Raw genomic sequence first — 22,401 nt, 5'->3', positions numbered from 1 at the left:
GGCGGCACATAACAACAGCAACAACAACATCCTGTGCCATCCTTGCTGTCTCTGACACACTCATTCCCACCACCCCAATTATAGCATCAGTCCATCTACGTATTTAATTAATATGTAAGCTGAAGGGTTTCATGTAGTTACAGTCCCAATGCGCTGCTGTGTTGTTTTTCTGTTCCTTGCTCGAGGAAAAAGCTGCCTGGGTTTCTTTCCACGTCCCTTACTTCCAGGTGTGGGAACAGGAGAGCCCTTCTGAGATGTCTGCCAAGTTGTGTTTCACAGAAGCAGGCATTTCCAGAGAGGTTCTGATACATACTGAAATTTGAAGGAGGAAAGCAATACTCAAGAGACACAATTACTGAGGAAGACAGGCCACATCAGGGAATTTTAGAAACCTTGCGGTCCATCATGAAATTCCAGTATAAGGAAGACCATCCTTTTGAGTATTGGAAAAAGGAAGGAGAAAAAAATCAGAAGAAATGTCCTGACAGGTCCCTGTGATCACGGAAAAGGCTCCTAAAACCACGTTACCAGATCTGGACGAGAGTAAGTAGTTCGTGCCCTCTGACCTCACTCTTGGCCAATTCTGTTTCTTAATCTGGAAGAGGATTCACCTGGGACTGAAGACGCCTTATTCTTCTTTGTCAACAACACTATTCCTCCCACTAGTGCTACCATGGGCCAGCTGTATGAGAACAACTGTGAGGAAGACTATTTTCTGTATGTGGCCTACAGTGATGAGAGCATCTATGGGATGTGAGTAGTGGAAGCCCAGCAGATGGGAATGCCTGGACTTGGGGGTAGGAGGAGAGGGTGTGTGTGGGATTTGGGGGAAGAGAGAAAATGGCTTCCACCACAAGGAGACAGAAGATAAAGACACGACACACACCATCATTATATTTATACATGCTCCATTGATGTTTTTTCCTGTTTCATTGGCCCAGGGGGAAAAATTTATAAGGGGCAAAAATATTTATGCTGAGCAAATTATTCAAGAAGCTGAACTCTATGAAGGGTAATGTGGCATCAGGATCAGAGGGAGACTAGTCTATAACATTCATTATGCAGATGACCCAACCTTGCTTACTGAGAGTGAGGAGGACTTGAAGCACTTGTTGCAGAAGATCCAGGAATACAGCCTTCAGTATGGATTGCAGCTCAATGTCAATTTGCATCTCAAAACAAAGATTCTTAACACTGGACTGATAAGCAACATCATGATGGATGGAGAAGAGATTCAAACTGTCAATAACTTTATCTTGCTTGGATCCTCAATTAACACCCTTAGTACCAGCCATCAGGTAATAGGAGACGTACTGGAAAAATCTGCTGTTGGGGACCTCTTCAAATAATTAAAGAGTAATGATGTCAGTTTGAGGCTAAGGTGCATCTGATTTGGGCCATAGTCTTTCCAGTCACTTGCTATACACCTGAGAGCTGGACAGTGAATAAGGATGACAGAAGAAAATTGATGCCTTTTAGCTGTGGTGTCAGAGAAGAGCACCGAACATCTCATGGACTGCCAAAAGAGCAAACATATGTTTTGGAGAAGATGCAGCCAGAGTGCTCTTTGGAGACAAGAATGATGAGGCTTCTCCTCACATTCTTCGGGCATGTTGTTAGGAGGGGCTATTCCTTGGAAAGGGACATGATGCTAGAAAGGGTGGAGGGTAGGTGAAGGAGAGGAAAACCCTTGACCAGGTAGATTGATGTGATCACTGCCACAATGGGCTCTTTTGTGTCAGGAAGCATGAGGATGGCACAGGACAGAACATGGTTCAGAACTTTTGTTTATAGGATCACTATGAGTACTTGACTTGGTAGCACCAAACAGCAGCAACAACATTCGTATTTAAAAAAAAAAAGACATTTTGATTGTAGAAACTACAGACATACAGAGAAGCAAATAGAAATCATTTATCCTCTCATTCCTTTGAGATATCGAACATTAGCTTTTGATACATATTTATATTTTCTCTATTTTTATGTATAAATATATCATTATATGTATATACATGTTTTATAAACAAAATAGCATTTACATAAATTTAATTTATTGTATATTTGCAAATTTTATAGACCTTTCAAACTCTTGCATTTTATTTACCCTCTCCAACTTTTTTATTTTTTAAAATTTATTTTTTTCTTTTTTTTCAACTTTTTATTTTGAAAAATTTCAAACCTATGACAGTGTTGAAAAAATAGTAGTACAATAAACACTTAGGTAGCCTTTACTGTTTCCTTACTTTCTCTCTTTGTACATAGATGTGTATTAAAAACAAAAATATATATACACACACGCAGATAGTTATTTTGTTTAATCATTTGAAAATAACCCTAGATATGACCATATACAACCCCTAAATACTTTTACTTTAATTCCTTAGAAAAAGAACATTCTCTTATATAACCCAATTATAATAGCATAATTATACTCTCAAAAGTTAACATTAATTCAATAATATGACACCTAGAACATTCAAATTCCCCACTTGTTCTTTAAAATCCTTTATAGCTGTCCTATTTTTATGTTCCAGGATTTAGGCAGTGTTCATATGTTATATTTGGTTGCTGTTTCTTTTTAGTGTCCTTTAATGTAGAACAGAGAGCTCTGGTAGCCTATTCTGTAGGAAATTTCCCTGCAAACACAAAGACCACACCTCTCTGGCAGTTCAAATCCAGTTTCCTACCGTGGGATTTACAGACTCAGAAATCCCGTTGAAGGTCAAATATGAATTGATTCTGACTCAACAGCAATGACTTGAGACTTTAGAACAGAACCCCTCACTTTTTTTGTCTTTGCTGACTTTGACATTTTAAAGTAATTCTTACCATTTGTCTTATATGTTCCACAATCTGGAATTATGTATTTTTTTACCATTAGGTTCAACCTAAACATGTTTGGCAATAATACTACATGGATGATATTGTTTTACTTCCTGTTACATCATATCGAAAGATTTCCCACAGAAATCAGTTTGTTTCATTATTGACTTTGTGTCTCTTGACAGGTATTTTCTGTTACATATTTTTATTGTAGTAATTCTTTTTCCCTTTCATAATTGTTATCTGTGGGGTGATCATGCAAACATTTATCCTTAACAATCTTGCAAGGGAGCTCTGGTGGTGGGATACTTTATGTGTTGGGCTGCAAACCAAATGGTCAGTGGTTCCAATGCACCAGCAACTCCAAAAAGAGAAAGAAAGCCATTTCCTCCCTTTAAGACTTAGAGCATCAAACACCTGATGGTCAGCATGAGTCAGAATCAGCTCCATGGCAGATGGTTTGAGGGTTTTTGTTTTAGTAACCTTTCACTCATTAGTTTTAGATTCTGCATTTTGTTACATAATGCTTTTTTTCAGATATGCCTACCTCTTGCATATTTAACCTATTCTTCCTATATGATTCCAACAAAAATAAAACCTATTTAATATTCGTGCTAACCAAAAGGATGTTGTTGTTGTTGTTGTTATGTGCCATCGAGTCGTTTCCGACTCATAGCGACCCTATGCACAACAGCTCTAAACCCTGCTCTATCCTGCGCCAACCGCACCACCTCTGACACACCCATCCCGATTACCCCAGTCACCGAATCAATCCATCTCATAGAGGGTCTTCCCCTCCTGTGCTGTCCCTCCACCCTCCCAAGCATGATGTCCCTCTCCAAGGACCCGTCCCTCCTGGCAACATGTCCAAAGTATGTCAGACGAAGCCCCAGAATCCTTGCCTCCAAGGAGCAGCTTCGTTTAATCCTCTCCAAGATGAATCTGTTTGTTTTCCTGGCAGTCCATGGTACATTCAGTACCCTTCTCCAGCACCACAGCTCAAAAGCATCCACTCTCCTTCTGTCCTCCCTAGTCATTGTCCAACTCTCTGATGCATAACAAGCGATTGCAAATACCATGGCCTGTATCAGGTGCACCTTAGTCTCCAGAGAGACACTGTCGCTCTTGAGTACTTTAGAGAGGTCCCTAACGGCAGACTTTCCCATCGCGATACGCTTTTTTATTTCCTGACTGCTGGTACCAAGAGTGTTGACTGTGGAGCCAAGCAAAGTGAAGCTGTGAACACTCTCAATCTCTTCGTCATCCATCCTGACGCTGCTAATTGGTCCAGTGGCGAGAATCTTTGTCTTCTTGGCGTTGAGCCTTAGTCCATACTGAAGGCTGCAGTCCTTGACCCTTCGCAGCAAGTGCATGAGTTCCTCCTCAGTTTCAGCAAGCAAGGTTGTGTCATCTGCATAACAGAAATTGTTAATAGATCTTCCACCAATCCTGATGCCACAATTCTCCTCATAGAGCCCAGCCTCTCGAATAATCTGCTCTGTATACATGTTGAAAAGGTATGGAGACAGGACGCATCCCTGGCGTACACCCTTCCCTATTTTGAACCATGCAGTGTTACCCTGCTCTGTTCTGACTACTGCCTCTTGGTCCAAGTATAGGTTTCGTATTAGCACAATTAAATGTTCTGGGATTCCCATTCTTCTCAGAGTCAGCCACAGTTTGTTATGATCCACACAGTCAAATGCCTTTGCATAATCAATGAAACACGGGTTTAGAAGGGGTCGTGGTACTAGGGATATCGTTGCTGATGTTAGATGGATCTTGGCTGAAAGCAGGGAATACCAAAAGGATAGTCCTCCAAAATCCACTTAATTTTAACTTAATATGCAGCAGTTTTGATGATTACCTCATATTAAAGGAGGAAATAAAATATTTCTCTTTTAAAAGACTATCAGAATATTAGGAAACATTTCAGATGGTGGTTAAAAGTTTACACATTTAATCACTTAGTCCTTTGACAAACATTTAAGTTAAAATAGTATGGTTATTTTCAGGTTCGTTGGTCATTTCCCATGTGACTCATCAAATTATCAGGCCCCTGTTTGTAGCATTTAGAGATTGTTATGGTGTTTAGATATTGATCTTTATTTTAAGATTAGTGGGAAGTCTTTGAAGAGTTTTAAGCAAGGAATCATATAATCCGGCATATTACTGTGTGGTGAAAGGCAAGAGTCTGTATGGAGGAGGCAAATAAAAAGCTGTTGAAGTAAAAATAACCACTGAGCTAAAGGAGATTTTAGGTACAGGAAAGGAGATAAAGAATAAAAATAATCCCCTAGAGTGTGCTTCTTAAATGTTAACATGCATCAGAATCACCAAATGGTTAAAAACAGATTGCTGGGCTCAAATTCCAGAATTTCTGAACAACAGCAGTAGGCCCTGGCAGCATAGTACATAGTGTGTTAGACTGCTAACTGTAAGGTTTGTTTTGTAATGGTTTGAATCCACCATTTGCTCCTTTGTGGAAAGGTGGACAGTCTTAGAAACCCAGTGGAAGGCGGTTATGAGTTGAAATTTACTCTACAACTATGTGTTGTGGGGGTTTTTTAAGTGGAGTCTGAAACTTTTCATTTTTAACAAGTCCCTGGAAAATGCTAATACTGCTGGCTAGAGACTACACTTTGAGAATCTCTGCTTTACTGGGCAGGGATTAGAGTCTATAGCATAGAGCATAATGGTTAGTTTAAGACAGGAGGAGAGGGGGAGCTCTCGTGGCCTAGTGGCAAGAAGCTGCACTGCAGTCCCAGAGGTACACAGTTCGAATCCACCAGATGCTTTGCCGGAGAAGGAGGAGCAATATCCTCCTGTACCAGTCAGATCCGATTTGACGGTACACGCATACAAAATAATAAAATAGACAGGAGGAGAGACATCTCTTAAACTGTGAAAGAAAGGAAGAGGAGAGTAGTGAGTTTATACACTCAGTAGAAGGAAACTGTGTAGTTCTAATCTCATTATCGTTTCTTCTGAAATAGGGAATTGATCGTTTGAAAGAAGAAACAAATAGCAGAGGTGAGGTGGTTTGGGGAAAGTAGTAGTGATCTAGAGTAGCTACTATGTAGGAAAGGAGATGGCAAACTGAATATGAAAATAGTATTGCTCTTTAGCATTTAAATTGGAGCTTAGGAATTTTCATTAATCGTTAGAGTTCTGTGATTCTCCTTAGTAATTCTCAGCAACACTGTCAAGAGAACGCTGATAGTTTGATTCATCCAAGATTGGAACTTTGTGAAGTGTTGTTGTTAGGTGTCATTGGATCAACTAAGGCTCATAGGCATCCTGTGAACAATGGATCAAAGCGCTGTCCTATCCTTCACCATCCTCACAATCTGTGTTGCACTCAGGCTCGTTAGTGCAGTCATTGCATCAGTCTGTCTCCTTGAGGGTCTTCCTCTCTTTCATTGACCCTCTGCTTTTACAAGCTTACTGTCTTTATCCTAGGACTGATGCCTCCTTAACAGTATGCCACAGTATGTGAGACCATTTAGAGGAACATTCTTCTTAGTGGTGTAGCACTGGTCTCTCAATTTCCTGTACTGAGGTAACCTGAAGTGGCAGAGATGCGGAACTCTGTGCCATTAGAGTGTCAGATTCCATAACGGTTACCCATGGTGGACAGTGTTTGGTGGAGCTCCCAGATTAAGAAATGTTTGGAAGCAGGAGTGGCATTCACTTCCTAAGTAACATGCCTCTGGAAACTCTATGAACTTTGAGAAACAACAATAGTTATAGAAAGACTTCAGGTCTTTTGTTCATAAGGTCGCTATGAGTCATTCTCAACTTGATGCAAATCAACAACAACAACAACATGGTGTTTAGTGTTCTCTTACTGAGCCCCTGAGACTCTCACTTTTCTTTCCACTCAGAATCCTGGCAGTGTGTCATGGGGTCATGTATAAGCAGCTCTCAGCCTGGATGCTTCATGGACTCCTCTTGGACCAGCATGAAGAGTTCTTTATCAAACAAGGCCCATCTTCCGGCAATGTCTCTGCCCAGCCAGAAGAGGATGAAGAGGATCTGGGAATTGGCGGACTGACAGGAAAACAGTTAAAAGAACTCCAGGACTTGGTAAGAGCACAGGGAGAAACTTAGCTAACTCCTCCCAGGAATCATAAAGGGTACAGCTAAGTGATCTTGTGGTGAGCCCTCCCTAGCTCCTCAGGACCTAGGCACCTTCCATAACATCTTTAGATGGAAACACTTGGCTTTGTCTTCTTCTTTTTTTTTTTTTTAAATTGTGATTTGAGTGAGAGTTTATAAAACAAATTACTTTTCCATTCAACCACTGATAAAATTTTGTTTTGTAACATTGATTACATTATATGCTTTTACCCACTTAGCTTTATTTTCACTCATATAAGACTATCAAAGAATTAATTTTTGAGATTCCTTTTGTTTCCCTTTTCCCCATATATGTATTTTAAAACTTAATAATAGGTCTCATCTTTATAAGATGGAGGAACTCTGTAACTTTTAAATGTGGTTTGAAGTTTTATAAGACCCCTCAGTGTCTGGCATTATCCTCATGGCATGAGTTCATTTACTCTATTGCAACATTTTGAGTGCTTGTTATTCACTGAAGAACTAAACTGGAGTGGTCCCAGTTCCTGAAGGGCCTCTAGTTTTAGGAGATGATACAGAAAAGTAAACTATTGTATTACCATGCAGTAAAAGCTCTAACGAGTAAATATGGTTATTCTTGGAATATAGTCTTAAAGGACCTACAGAAGGTTTTTCAGGGAAATATATGTTGAAATTGTGACGTGTTTGGGAGGAGTTGTAGTTGTTGTTGTTGTTAAATGCCATCGAGTCGAGTCTGACTCATAGCGACTCTTATGAACAAAAGACCTGAACACTGTTCTATAACTATCATCATTTCTCTATGTTCATAGAGTTTCCTGAGGTATGTGGTTTAGGAGGTGGATGCCACTCCTGCTTCCAGGCCTGAATCAATCTTAATAGGTTCTCAAAAAAGATTCACAGATTGAAGGATTCAGTTTGCCATCTGGCAAAGGAATGAAACTTCTTGCATCTGTATTTCCTTATTTGTCACATAAGCCTAATTGATAGCTACCTCACTGGGCTGGGACAAGAATTTTGGGAGGAGAGAGCAAGAAATATTCCAGGCAGGACTGATGTGTATAGAGATACAGAAGCCATGAAAGACATGGTTTATTTAGGGAACATCAGTAATTCAGTTGAGATGGTCTTTTAAGGATTGACATAGAAATTATAAGAAACAAAGTAGGGAGAGGGAAGTGGAAAGAGATGAAGCTGTTAAGTGAAGCAGAGACAAGTAATATCATGAAAACTCTTATAAGTGATGGAAAGGAATTTAGGCTTGAACCTGAAAAAAGCTGGAAACCAGGAACAGTAACATCAGAGTTACTTGATGGAAAAGTTATCCTTTTAAAGAAACCAGAACTGCCACCTAAGCAGATATATGCACAGCCATGTTTATTGCTGTTTTGTTCACAATAGCAAAGAGTTGGAAACAACCCAAGTGCCCATCAATACACGAATGGATAGAGAAGCTGTGGTATATTCACACAGTGGAATATTATGCAGCACTGACAAGCAAAGAACTCATGAAATATTAAACAAAATGGGTGACCATGAAGGACATTATGCTGAGTGAAATATCTTAGTCATGAAAAGACAAATACTGTGTAATGCCACTGTTATAAAACAGGACTGACAGGGAAGTTGTGGGAAACTAAGAAAAGAGGGGATAAATAATGTACATGGCATTGAAACAGACGTGGGAGAGACTGTATAAAAGGAATATATGATTAGGTATTGTTGGTTTGACAAGAGTCCAGAATAAGAGCTGCATAGTAAAGTGGTCTGGAGGTGGGGGTGGACTATATAATAATGAAAGAACTTTTTTCCCAAAGAAAAAAGCCAACTGGAGGAGGAGGGCAGGGAGGAACATGTGCACCAATGAATTAATGGAAATCTAAGTTCTTTATAAACTTACAATAAAGTCTCAATTTAAAAACAAGCCATAGTGTGAGGAAAACATTTCAGCAGCAGCCTTTTCATCAGACCAAGTCTTTAAATTCTCAAGCTTTTCGTCTTCTCCCAAATTAATATTAGGCTAATTGGTCTCCTTTTATGGTACTGACTGACTTCTTAAGTAACAAACCCCAAAATTTTTGCATTTTCTCAATCACTCTTTCATTCTAGCCATACATCATCAACTGCATATGCACAGTCATTTGAAAGTATTATGATTTACAACTTATCCTTCAGAAACATTCTCCTGTTATATTAGTCATTTCTTGTGCTGCAAAACTTATCAATATCTAATCACCCTATCATTTTTAAAACCAATAAAAAGTGTATTCATAAAATGCTTCTTACCATAGCTCCAGGAGTTGACTGCATATCAGTTGACATATTTCAACAGACAGACAGTGCCCTGGATGTGCTAAGTTGTGGCAAGAAATCTGGAGGACAGCCACCTGGCCAGCTGACTGGAAAAGATCAATATTGGTTCCCATTCCAAAGAAGGGTGACCTGACAGATTGTGGAAATTATCAAACAATATCATTAATAACATATGCGAGCAAGATTGTGCTGAAAATTATCTAAAAATGACTGGAGCAACACATCAACAGATGGGTAGGCTGGGTTTAGAAGAGGTCGTGGTACTAGGGATATTATAGCTAATGTTAGATGGATCTTGGCGGAAAGCAGAATATCAGAGGAATGTCTCTCTGTGCTTCATTGACTATGCAGAGGCTTTTGACTCTGTAGATCACAACAAACTGTGGCTGACTCTGAGAAGAATGGGAATTCCAGAACATTTGATTGTGCTTATGCAAAACCTATACTTGGACCAAAAGGCAGTCATCCGAACAGAGCAGGGAGACACTGCATGGTTCAAAATTGGGAAGGGGTCCACTAGGGATGTATTGTCTCCATACCTTTTCAATCTGTATGCAGAACAGATCATCTGGGACGCTGGGCTGTATGAGGAGGAATGTGGCATCAGGGTTGGTGGAAGAATCATCAACAACCTGCATTAGGCAGATGATACAACCCTGCTTGCTGAAACTGAGGAGGACCTGAAGTGCTTGCTGCAGAAGGTCAGGAACTGCAGTCTTCAATAAGGATTGAAGCTCAACATCAAGAAAACAAAGATTGGCACCACTGGGTCATTTGGCATCTTTATGGATGGTGAAGAGACTGAGATAGTTAGTAGTTTTAGAGTGCTTGGCTCCACAGTCAACATTCTTGGTACCAGCAGCCAGGAAATCAAGAGATTAATTACATTGGGAAAGTCAGCTGCCAGAGTACTGAAGAGCAACAATGTCAGGCAGGAGACCAAGATGCATCTGATCTGGGCTATAGTCTTCACAATTGCATGCTATGCATCGGAGAACTGGACATTGACTAGGGATGATAGAAAGCGAATTGATGCCATTGAGCTGTGGTGCTGGAGAAGAGTGTTGAATATACCATGGACTGCTAGGAGAGTGTGAAGCTGGGCTGCTCCATGGAGTTAAGGATTCTGAAGTCTCATCTGACCTACTTTGGGCATGTTGCAAGGAGTGACCAGTACTTGGAGAGAGACATCATGTTTGGGAGAGTGGAGGAACAACAGCGCAGGAAAGGAAGACCCTCGATGAGATAGATTGATTCAGTGATTGGGGTAGTGGGAGTAGGTGTGTCAGAGACAGTGAGCAGAGTTTAGGGCTCTTGTACATAGGATAACTATGAGTCGCAAGTGACTTGATGACACATAACAACAAAAACCACCATCAAAATAGAAAAGAAAAGTTATTCTGGGTGCTTCATGGGTAACCAATGAAAAAGTCATGACTAGAGGCAGGGAATTCAGTTAGGAGACTGTGGGCATACTTAAATGAAAACAGACTGCCCTAAAAACCAGGGTTAATTGTGAATATGGAGAAGACTAAAGGAGTTTGAGAGATGTTTAGGTTATAACATTAATTGGCCCTAGTAATTGGAAGCAGGAATGGCATCTACTTCCTAAACAACATGCCTCTGACAACTCTATGAACTTTGATAAATATCGATAGTTATAGAAAGGCTTCAGGCTTTTTGTTCATAGAGTCACTATGAGTTGTGCTTGACTTGAAGGTAATCAGTGACAACAGAAATTAGATATGCATCAGGAGCAAATAATCAAGAGTGTTACCTGGGTGTCTACCTTCAGCAGTTAAGCAAGTAGTGAATGGAATGGGAAATCTCTAACTGGTAATGTGGAACAGAAGACAGACACATATGAGACAGCAGTAGTTTTTGACCTAGCTAGCATGCATGAGTATCTTCAAGAGGTTCTGTGAAATGTTGCTTGTCTGAAACATCCATATTTTTAATTATTGCAAAGATATATGATTGTCCTAAAAGATCTATATTATCATTAAGCTACAGATTAATCAATCAGTCCATCAATTAATTAATAAAATGTGATGGTCTAAGGAGTGTGTGTAGAGTAAGAGATCAAAGTCAGGAATATAGAGCCAGTAATTCAGGGATTGTTGTGGTTGATTGCCATCAAGTCGAGCACGACTCACAGAGACCGTATGGACAAAAGGCTGAAGCCTTTCTATGTCATTTATCAAAGTTGATAGTTTTCAGAGGCATATTGTTAAGAAAGTGGATGCCACTCCTGCTTCCAAAACTTAGGGATGGAGCTAGAGAAAGTTTATATCAAAAGCAAGTTAGAGTATGGGAAGATCCTTACTGGATAGTAGATGTTTGGCGCCATGAGCTTGATTGGTTCAGTGATTGGGGTAGTGGGAGTACCCACATTTTAGTGTGGATCAGAATCACCTAGAGGACTGGTCAAAACAGATAATGTTGGAAGTCTTCCCCAGATTTTCTGATTCTGTATATCTGGTGGCATAGTCCATAGAGAATTGTCCTGCTAAAGATGGGCAGTCTCTTCCCATGGGATTTACAGCCTTAACAACCTACTGGTGGGTCAGCCATGAGTTGAACCCAACTTCATGGCAATGAGAGAGAGAACATCTAGAGAGAAACTGATTTGCATTCCTACCAAATTTCCAGTGTTTCTAACAAGATTCAAAAAAGTTGCATTTCTCACAATACTCTTATACCTGGAAAAAAATGAAGACTAACTTCCCAAAAAGGAAATTGAGTTCCAGATAGAATGATTACTTGCATATGTTTTTACACAGCTAGTAAAGTTAGGATGAGAACTACAATCCTAATGTTTAAAAAGCTGCCTTGCTGCGTGAAAATGAAATACAGCTGGTGATTTGGGAACTGTACATCGAATGTAAAATCCCTCCTCTTGGGAAGTAAAAAAAAATAAAATCATAGTTGATAGAGTTCTTGGATGTTTGTTTTTTTTTTCTTTTCTTTCTTCATCTTTGATTTGGATTATTTCCTTGACCAGCGCCTGATTGAAGAAGAGAACATGCTGGCACCATCTCTGAAGCAGTTTTCCCTGCGAGTGGAGATTTTGCCTTCCTACATTCCAGTGAGGGTTGCTGAGAAAATCCTCTTTGTTGGAGAATCTGTCCAGATGTTTGAAAATCAAAATGTGAACCTAACCAGAAAAGGTAGGAATCTTCTAATCTAATGTCCTATACTGCCAAAGACTCTTAATACCGTGAAGGATCAGATCAGAGGGAGTGGCTTCCAAGATGTATGTGCTGAGGTATGTGAGCAAATAACGACATACTTTGCCGAGAAGCAGAAAGTGGAGCTGCAGCGCTGGGGATCAGTCCTCTTCAGAAAACCTGGCCTGGGCTGTCCTCTGCCTTCCTCTCACAGCCCCTTCCTCTTTGGCAGGATCCATTTTGAAGAACCAGGAGGACACCTTTGCCGCAGAGCTGCATCGACTCAAGCAGCAGCCGCTCTTCAGCCTGGTGGACTTTGAGCAGGTGGTGGACCGCATCCGTAGCACTGTGGCTGAGGTTTGTCTTTCATCTTATATTTTGGTAGAAAGAGATAGACTGGTGCCCCAGAGAGTAAGTTCTTGGCTTTAGTCTCTTCTTGATGTGTTTAGATCTTAACTTGTTTGAGGCAGGCACGCAAGAGGAAAAGAAAAGCACCCCCTTTATGAATAGAGGCAGATGCTGTCACAGCAGACGGTGTTACCTTTATCAGCATAAAAATGTTACCTTCTAATTAATTCTTCTTTCTCTTTCTTTTAAATCAAATGCATGTTGAATTTTGCAAAATGCTTTTCCTGTATCTGTTGAGATGATCACATGTCTTTTCTCTTAATTTTTAATGTAATAAATGCCTCATATAACTTTTCCCCTTTAGCTAACAGGCATATAGCATAAGATTTGACATTTTAACCACTTTAAAATGCACAACTCAGTGGTTTTTAGTATATTCATTATGTTGCATTATCGTCACCAGTATATAATTACAAAACATTCTCGCTTTTCCTTTTAACTGTTAGATCATCCTTTCATTGCTGAGATTGACCCGGCTTGGTCATGGTGTATAGGACTTTTTCAATATATTGCTGCATTCGTATAGAACCATTCTTTTCAGTAATGAAAATTATAATGAAATTTAACCCTATTTTGGTTGATTCTTTTCGTAGCATCTCTGGAAGCTGATGGTAGAAGAGTCAGATTTACTGGGTCAGCTGAAGGTAGTAACCATTTAGCTAACTCTTAATTCTGGAGGGAAATGGCTTTCATTCGGTAATCTTTGTGATTGACTACTGGTTGCCTGTATTGAGGCTGTAAGAGTGGCCTCCTATGTCCTTTTTCCAAGTGAGCAAACTATGCCTAATACTACAAACCTACTATAATTCAAAGTGTGGGTGTATACTTTCTTTTGGCTTAATATAATTAGATTGCCATTGACTAAGTAATGCTACACATAGACCAGTCATCTTGCCATAAGGAATTGCTAAGTATATCTTTTTAAATATCAAAACCTAAAACCTTTTGTAGTTTAAACTGATGAGATTACAAATTTTATTATACTTATAATACCTTTAGGATAGTAAGTAGCTCTTGGTTGCTGGATTACTAAATTTTAAATGTAAATTCTTTCCTCAGATCATTAAAGACTTTTACCTTCTGGGACGCGGAGAACTGTTTCAGGCCTTCATTGATACAGCTCAGCATATGTTAAAAACACCACCTACTGCAGTAACTGAGCATGGTAATTGCCCTCTGGTCCAGAGAATTGCCAGCTTTCTGAAGGTGCAGGGTTTTTGTTGACTGTTGCTAAGCCATTTAGCCCTGTTCCACCTAAGTGCAGCCTGGTGAGTTACAGGACAACACTGGTGAAGACGAAGGCTCCTTCCAGGCAGGCTTTTTGCTGAGGACATTAGAAACAGCATCTCCTCCATGGCCTTTCCTACAACAGTTGGTGCAGGTGTTTTGTTTTGGGGTTTTTTTAAATTGAGATTTTAATGAAAGTTTATAAAGAATTTGGATTTCTTTTCATTCATTGTTGCACAGGTGCAGGTTTTCAAAACCAGAATTTCATCTCAGATATACTCATCTCAATATATCAAAATATCTCAAGTACGTTCATAGCCAAATATACCTTATGGGATATGTTAGGATATATTGCCACTTGCAGGGTTGTATCAGAACTTTTTAGGTTATAAATGATGGAATCCTAACCAGAAGTAACCTTGGTAAAAAAGGGAAATGTACTTGCAAATATATCTAAAAATCATAGTGTAGCTAGAAACGTGGATCGCACTAGCACTTTGTTTCCTCTCCTACTGTGTCTTTTCTATGCCTCTTGTGTGCTCTTTGGTGACCTTTTCTAGAAGCATGGCCACCAGTAGTTCCCAAGAACATGCTTTATAGTGTCTTTTCAGGAGAAAACAAGCCTGGACTTTACATAGCAAGTTTAAAAATCCCACAGAAGGGATTTTGATTGATCTGGCATAAGCCTGTTATCAACCACTGTGGCCAAAGCTGTCAGATTTAGGATACATCTGCTTGGATAAAGTGTCAGCCTCTGTCAGTGATCAGGAAATGGCCATTCCTGTTCAATCTCATGAGTGAGAATTAGGTAAGGATCAAAGCATAAACAAAGATGGGGGTGGACGAGTAGGCACGATGATCATTTTCTAACCCTTTAAAAAAACAAGAGATGTCAACTATTTTTAAGTAGGACTTTTTTGATTATAGTTCCGAGAAAACTCAACTCAAACTCATTTAAGTAAAGGGAGGAAAAGAACATTTATTGATTTATTACACACATAATAGTTTGATTCACATAGCTGAACAGCCTAGAGTTTTGATGGTTTTAAGCAAAGTTTTGTCTGATGCCTCACATGATATCTTTGAGATGTGGTCTCTTTCCAGCTTATACTTCTGCTCCTACTTCCCTGGAGGCCCTAACTGTGCAGTGCTGAGAGCACTGCACCACTAACCGAAAGGTTGGCAGTTTGGATCCACCAGCTGTTGCACGAAGGAAAGATGTGGTAGTCTGTTTCTGTAAAGATTTGCAGCCTTGGAAACCCTTGGGGCAGCCTACTCTGCTCTGTGTTTTACTGTAAGTTAGAAGAATTAACTTGATGGCAGTGGCTTTGATATTTTAATTCTCTCCTGAGGCAGGCTTTCCACATGGTGACATGGCCTCCAGCAGCATCAAGTTTATATCCTGCTAAGTCCATATCTGTTTAGACAAAATGGTTTACTTTTTTTTAAAATAAAAAAGTCTGAGTAGAAAACTTGAGTGGGTCAATATGTCATGTTCATGCTCCTGAACAAAATACTGGAACATTGTATTCAGGAGCTCTGGCAGGTAGTGGTAAGAAGCTGTGCTGTAATCCCAAAGGCATGTGGTTGACCAGCTGCTCCCTGAGAGGATTGGCAATTCCTGTGCGATTTATTGCCTCTGAAAACCTGCTGGAGGGTCAGCTATGGGTTGGTTCTGACCCAGCGGCATACAACAAGTAGAGTATTATTTTCCTTTTGTTCATACCTTGGTCACCTACTTACTCTTAGAATCAGCTATTGTCAGCTCCACTGAAATTGTATACATTGTACAGGGGAAAATTAGAGTGCTGATACCTCAACAGGAGAAGAGGAATGAATGCAGGGCAGCCAAAAGCAACAAGTGTCTACGACATCTTCTGTTAGTGTTCGGCTGGTAGAGGAGAAGCAGAAAGCTGGAAAAGGCTGGCTTTGTCCCTTGTCAGACATTTCTGTCAGCTATTGTGTTCTTTCTTGCAGATGTGAATGTAGCCTTTCAGCAGTCAGCACACAAAGTATTACTAGATGATGACAACCTTCTCCCTCTGTTGCACTTGACAATTGAATATCATGGAAAGGAGCATAAAGGTTTGCTATTCTTCTCCTACTGGCTGTCATCCATTTTCCTACCTCAGCTTCCATCCACCTCCACAGAAACCATATCCTTTTGGACCTTTAGAGATAATCTAGTACAAAGTGAGGTCCAGACACCATGAGATGCACGATTACTTTTCTGTCATGCTGCTGGAATGGTCCACATTTACCATCAATATTTACTAGCCTCATGACATTAGGCTGAAAAGAAATAGATATACTGGACCTCACATAGACATTACTTTGTTGCCTTTATGGCCCCTCTTACCATTTGTGCTTCTGACACTGCAGGCTCAAGTGAGCTTTTGTGAAGACTGTTCACCTTGCTGAGGCTCTGATTCTAGACGAACTGACACACACATCCCTTTTTTTCTTCCTTTCCTTTTCTTGATAATTACAGATGCTGCTCAGGCAAGAGAAGGGCCGTCTCGGGAAACGTCTCCCCGGGAAGCCCCTGCATCTGGCTGGGCAGCCCTGGGTCTTTCCTACAAAGTGCAGTGGCCACTACACATTCTCTTCACCCCTGCTGTCCTGGAAAAGTGAGTGCTTCTGAATATTTTATGAATAAATCTTACCCACCTTACTTCTAAGGGAAGAAATTAGCAGGAATAGAATTGTGGGAACATAATCGACCTATGTAAACTCAAATACCTTCTAGGCAGGCAGGCAGAAGTAGGAAGTAAAGCTGCAGATTTGACAGTGGGGAGTGGTGGACACTGACTGGAAGGAAGTAGAGAGTACAATCCCACTTAAGACTACCAAAAATTACATTTAAAAAAATAGTTCAGGCTACAGGTTTGTAATCTCTGGAAAACACAGTCTTATGAACCACGTAGAGAGTCTAGCCCCAATAAAGTCGCTCCCTAAATGTTGTAATTTTTTTTAAGCAAAACAAATGAAAAAGATTTATTAAGGCAGTAAAACAGGGACATAGCTAGTGTAGGGTGGGCCATGCAAAAAGAAAGTAAAAAAGAAAGAACAGGGAAGAGGAGGGGAAAGGACCCCTGGAAAGACAGGGGTTAAACCAGACCCTGCAACATGCTGTCAGTGGAAAAGAAGAGTAAGGGCTACATTTTGTAACTCCTCTGTTGATTTGCTTGGGGCAGTCCTGACAGAATATCTGCTGTGTATTTTGGTGATTGAGGAAAAGATCACTTCCTTATCCCAAGAATAGACAACAGGACAGCTAGCTGGAAACTTGAAATAAAGGAACTAGACCCAGGTGCTAGGAGACTCTTAACATAACGGATTTCTTCTTTTAGTGGGAAGCCTGCTATGTGCTTTTGTTTGGCCCTGTTTGAGACATAGTGTCTCCAAACCAGAAGGAAACTAAATTTCTACAGAAAGGGGTAGAAGATTCTTATTTGACTGGTAGTAGCCTCTGAAATCTACCCCTACAAGATTTCCAGAAACTTTTCAAACCCCATTGCTCTTTAGTGGACTGACCACTAGCCTTGGGTAAGGAGGGCAGAACCTGTCATGCTCATTTATGCTGGACTAGTAGCAAAGAGAAAAAGCAGGAACCATCTCTTCTTCTAACCAACTCTTTTCACTCTCCCACTTTCTTTTCACAACAACTCTACTTTTTGATGACAGAGTAGCTTAGAGTATGTTAGACTGGGCATAATTTGGAGTGAGGAAACAGGTTGAAAGAGAAGATTCTGTGACATCTTCAGAGTCTTTGACCCAATAGCTGAACTACACGGATCTTGTCCAAGAGCCTCCAGATCTTCTTGACTCATTGTTCCACACGTGAACAGTGCATTCAACAGCTAACTTGATAAGCTTCTAATAACTTTGTAGAAATGGAATTTATAAAAGTTTTTAGGTGGTTGGTTGGTTTTTTTTTTTAAATAAAAATTTCTAAATATAAACAGATGGATTATATAGCAGGTTCCCATGTACTTGTTACTCAGCTTTAAAACCATCAGCATTTTGCTAATTGTTCCATTTACTTCCTCCCCCTAACATTTTTTTGCTAGACCTATTTAAAGATTTCTTCCTCAGATCTGTCTGCTTCTGTAGGTAACTGAGTTGTTTAAAAAGGCATATTCTTAACTGTATTGTCATTCTCACACTCAACAAAATTAACAGTAATTCCTTATTACATACTATCTGGTTTGTTTTGTTATGTGCCATCAAGTTGCCTGCAACTCATAGCAACCCTTTGTACAGTTGCTCTGAACCCTGCTCTATCCTGAGCCAGTCTCACTGACTCCAACACACCTACCCCATTGCTCTAGTTACTGAGTCAATCCATCTCATCCGGGGTCTTTCTCTCCTGCCCTGTCACTCCACCGTTAAAGCATAATGTCCTTGTCCAAGGACTGGTCCCTCCTGAAAGCATACCAAGATATGTGAGACGGAGCTTTGAAAACCTTGCCTCCAAAGAGAGACTTGGTTTCACCCTGACCAAGACAGACCTATTTGTTCTCCTGGCGATCTGTGTTGAGATTTCCCTAATTATCTGAAAAGATACCATTTTACCGTTGCATTTCAATTTGTGATATAAATGAAGTCTGCTATTTTGATATTCTGTATTTGTGTTTTGGTGTACCATAGAGTCAGAACAGAACTATAGCTGATCCTCTAGTGAGTTTTCAGAGACAGTTAATCGCATTGGAGGAGACTGCCCATCCTTCTCCCGTTGAGCAGCTAGTGAATTCTAGTAGATTCGGACAGCATGCTATCGGGATTGCAGTGCAGCTTCTTAACCAGTAGGCCACCAGAACTTCCTGTATATTTGTTCCGTTGACATACTTTAGAATAGGACTGACTTATGCAAATTGTTATGGTTAGGTGCTGTCAAATAGACTGTGACTCACAGCAACCCTATGAACAACAGATCAGAACATTGCCCTTTCTTTCCCCGTCCTCAGAATCGCTGATACCCTGGAGCCCACTGTTAGTTATTATATTAGTTCTTTTTGTTGGGGTCTTCCTCTCTTACTCTGACCCTCCGCCTTTCCCAGCACAGTGTCCTTTTCCAAAGACTAGCCCCTCCTAACAACATGCCCAAAATATGTGAGATGAAGTTTCGCTATCCTTGCCTCAAAGGAGCACCCTGGTTGGACTTCCTGCCTGACAGACTTGCTCGTTCTTTTGACAGTCCATAGAATACAGTACTCTACACAACTCAAAGGCATTGATGCTTCTTCTGTAATCCTTATTCACTGTCCAACTCTCAGGTGCATAGGAAGTGATTGAAATGACCATGGCATGAGTCAGGCGTATCTTTAAACCAACATTGTTGCTCCATAACACTTTGAAGAGGACTTTGACAGCAGGATTTTTCACAATGTAACTTTTTTATTTTAATTTCTTGACTGTTACTACTATGAATGTTGATTATGGATCCAAGTAAAATGAAATCATTGACAACTTCAGTCTTTTCTCCATCTGTCAAGATATTGCCTATTGGTCCAGTAGTGAAGGATTTTGTTTTCTTGTTGAGCTGTACTCTATATGGAAGACTGTAGTCTGACTTTCTTTGACAAGTATTTCATGTCTTCCTCACTTTCAGCAAGGGAGTGTCATCTACATAATGCAGGTTGTTGATGAGTTTTCCTCCAATGCTGATGCCACATTCTTCTTTATAGAGTCCAATTTCTTGAATGATGTCCTCAGCATACAGGTTGGATAGGTATAGAGAAAGGATACAACCGTGATGCACATCTTTCCTGATTTTAAACCAAGCCATTTTCTCTTATTCTGTCCAGACAACAGCCTCTTAATCTAGGTTTAGTTTGATAATATCCACATTCCATTGGATCATTGTTTGGGGAATGGGGGAAAATACACATCTCTTCCTGTTCGTTGACCATGCCTTCCAAATTTTTTGGTGTAGACTAGTGAGCACCAGTTTGTTAAAAATATGTTAGTTGGCATTCTATCAGTTCCTGGGGATTTATTTTTTGCTCCTGCCTTCAAAATAGTTGGATTGCCTTTCTTCATTACCATTATTTCTTAATCATGAAATGGTTCCATGCTAACCAGGTGTTTTTTTATATTGTCACCCTGTGTGTATCTTCCATCTTCTTTTGATACTTCCTCCATCATTCAAGATTTTAACCCAGAAAATCCTCCAGTATTGGAGGCTTGGGTTTATTAGTTCTTTCAGCTTGAGAAAGATGAGTAGATCTATCCATTTCTATCAGGGATCAGCTTCTCTTCCCTTGTGTCTTTTCAACTCAAGGTCTTCATTAGTCCCTGAGAGACATGAATATATAAGAACTCTGTTCCTTCTTTAACACATACAGAGATCAGACATAAAACTACTTCAACTCAACTCATGGTCATCAAGTTGGGACTGACTTATAGCTGACCCTCCAGCACATTTTCACCACCTGGAAATTGCCTAGGAGATTGCCCATCTTTCCTGTGGAACTGCTGCTGGGTTCTAACCACCAGAGAGGTGCCACCTTTGGGTCAGCAATTTAACTCCCTGCCCCGACTATACCACTAGAGATCCCTCCAAAAGTATAAAAAGAGTACGTTAAAATCACTGCCAGTCTGAAAATGAGAATACTGACAATAACATCCGTCTACCTGTATGATCCTCACCAAACCCTCCCCCATATTCCACGCATTATTCTATTTTTATATAGGGTTTTTTTTTTAAATTTTTATTGTATTATTTTCACGTGTACCGTCAAATCAGATCTGACTGGTACATGAGGAGACTGCCCCCTCCTTCTCCAGCAGAGCATCTAGTGGATTTGAACCGCGTACCTCTGGGATTGCAGTGCAGTGTCTTGCCACTAGGCCACCAGAGCTCCCTTATTTTTATATAGTTTTATAGCTTCTTTATGTATCTCTTCTCCAAATCAATGTGTGTGCTTATGTGTATGTGTGTATTCATGGGAGGAGATGACTCGTCTTAATCCTAGTGATTAAAACACTCAGCTTTTGGTTAGTAATGTAACGTACTAAGGATTAGGCCATTAGAGCTCCTTATTGCTTTAAGCATTATTAAGAAAGGGTTGTTGTTGTTATGTGTCATCGAGTCACTTGCAACTCATAGTGACCCTATGTACAAGAGCCCTAAACCCTGCCCTATCCTGTGCCAACCTCACTTTCTCTAGAACACCTACTCCCATTACCCCAGTCACTGAATCTATCCATCTCACTGAGGGTCTTCTTCTCTTATGTTGTCCCTCCACCCTCCCAAACATGATGTCCCTCTCCAAGGACTGGTCCCTCCTTGCATCATGTCCAAAGTATGTCAGAGAAAGCTTCAGAATCCTTGCCTCCTAGGAGCAGCCCGGCTTCACCCTCTCTGGGACAAACCTGTTTATTCTCCTAGCAGTCCATGATATTATATTTAACCCTCTTCTCCAGCACCACAGATCAAAGGCATCAGTTCTCTTTCTGTTATCCCTAGTCACTGTCCAGCTCTCTGATGCATAGCATGCAGTTGTGAAGACTGTAGCCCAGATCAGGTGCACCTTAGTCTCTAGCCTGATGTCATTACTCTTCAGTACTCTGGAAAGGTCTCTGACAGCTGACTTTCCCAATGCAGTTCATCTCCTGATTTCCTGGCTGCTGGTACCAAGAATGTTGACTGTGGAGCCAAGCAAACTAAAACTATTAACTATCTCAATCCATAAAGATGCTGCCAATTGGCCCAGTGTTGAGAATCTGTTTTCTTGATGTTGAGCTTCAATCCATATTGAAAGCTGCAATCCTTGATTTTCTGCAGCAGGAGCTTTAGGTCCTCCTCAGTTTCAGCAATCAGGGTTGTGTCATCTGCATAAAGTAGATTGTTGATGACTCTTCCACTATTCCTGATGCCACATTCCTCCTCGTACAGCCAAACGTCACAGATGATCTGTTCTGCATACAGATTGAAAAGATATGGAGACAGAATACATCCCTGGCAGACACCATTCCCGATTTTGAACCATACAGTGTCTCCTTGCTCTGTTCTGACGATTGCCTCATGGTCCAAGTATAGGTTTCACATAAGCACAGTCATGTTCTGGGATTCTCATTCTTCTCAGAGTCAACCAGTTTGTTGTGATCCACACAGTCAAATGCCTTTGCATAGTCAATGAAGCACAGAGAGACATTCCTCTAGTACTCTCTGCTTTCTGCCGAGATCCATCTAACATTAACTTTAATATCCCTAGTACCACGACCTCATCTAACCCAGCCTGCACATCTGGCAGTTCTCTGTTGACATGTTGCTCCAGTCGTTTTGTAATAATTTTCAGCAGTATCTTGCTTGCATGTTATATTAATGATATTGTTCGATAATTTTCACACT

The 22,401-nt window shown here is 40.4% G+C and overlaps 1 protein-coding gene and 1 pseudogene across 1 annotated transcript in view; both read left to right on the top strand.

Moving 5' to 3' along the window:
• Positions 1-22,401, top strand: part of TUBGCP4 (tubulin, gamma complex associated protein 4) — a 58,876-nt gene that overhangs the window by 30,402 nt on the left and 6,073 nt on the right. The window contains exons 7-13 of the mRNA XM_006882965.1: positions 6,711-6,912; positions 12,242-12,407; positions 12,640-12,764; positions 13,409-13,459; positions 13,875-13,980; positions 16,020-16,127; positions 16,534-16,672. Coding sequence (XP_006883027.1) covers positions 6,711-6,912; positions 12,242-12,407; positions 12,640-12,764; positions 13,409-13,459; positions 13,875-13,980; positions 16,020-16,127; positions 16,534-16,672 — 897 coding nt within the window. The remainder of the gene's footprint in view (positions 1-6,710; positions 6,913-12,241; positions 12,408-12,639; positions 12,765-13,408; positions 13,460-13,874; positions 13,981-16,019; positions 16,128-16,533; positions 16,673-22,401) is intronic.
• On the top strand, positions 406-757 carry LOC102845382 (annotated as a pseudogene).

This window comes from Elephantulus edwardii, unplaced genomic scaffold (genome assembly GCF_000299155.1).
Source record: "Elephantulus edwardii isolate Elephantulus edwardi_28Jun2011 unplaced genomic scaffold, EleEdw1.0 scaffold00026, whole genome shotgun sequence".
Lineage (NCBI taxonomy): Eukaryota > Metazoa > Chordata > Mammalia > Macroscelidea > Macroscelididae > Elephantulus > Elephantulus edwardii.
The sequence above is the reverse complement of the archived record's forward strand: the minus strand, read 5'-3'. Positions and strand labels throughout refer to the sequence as shown.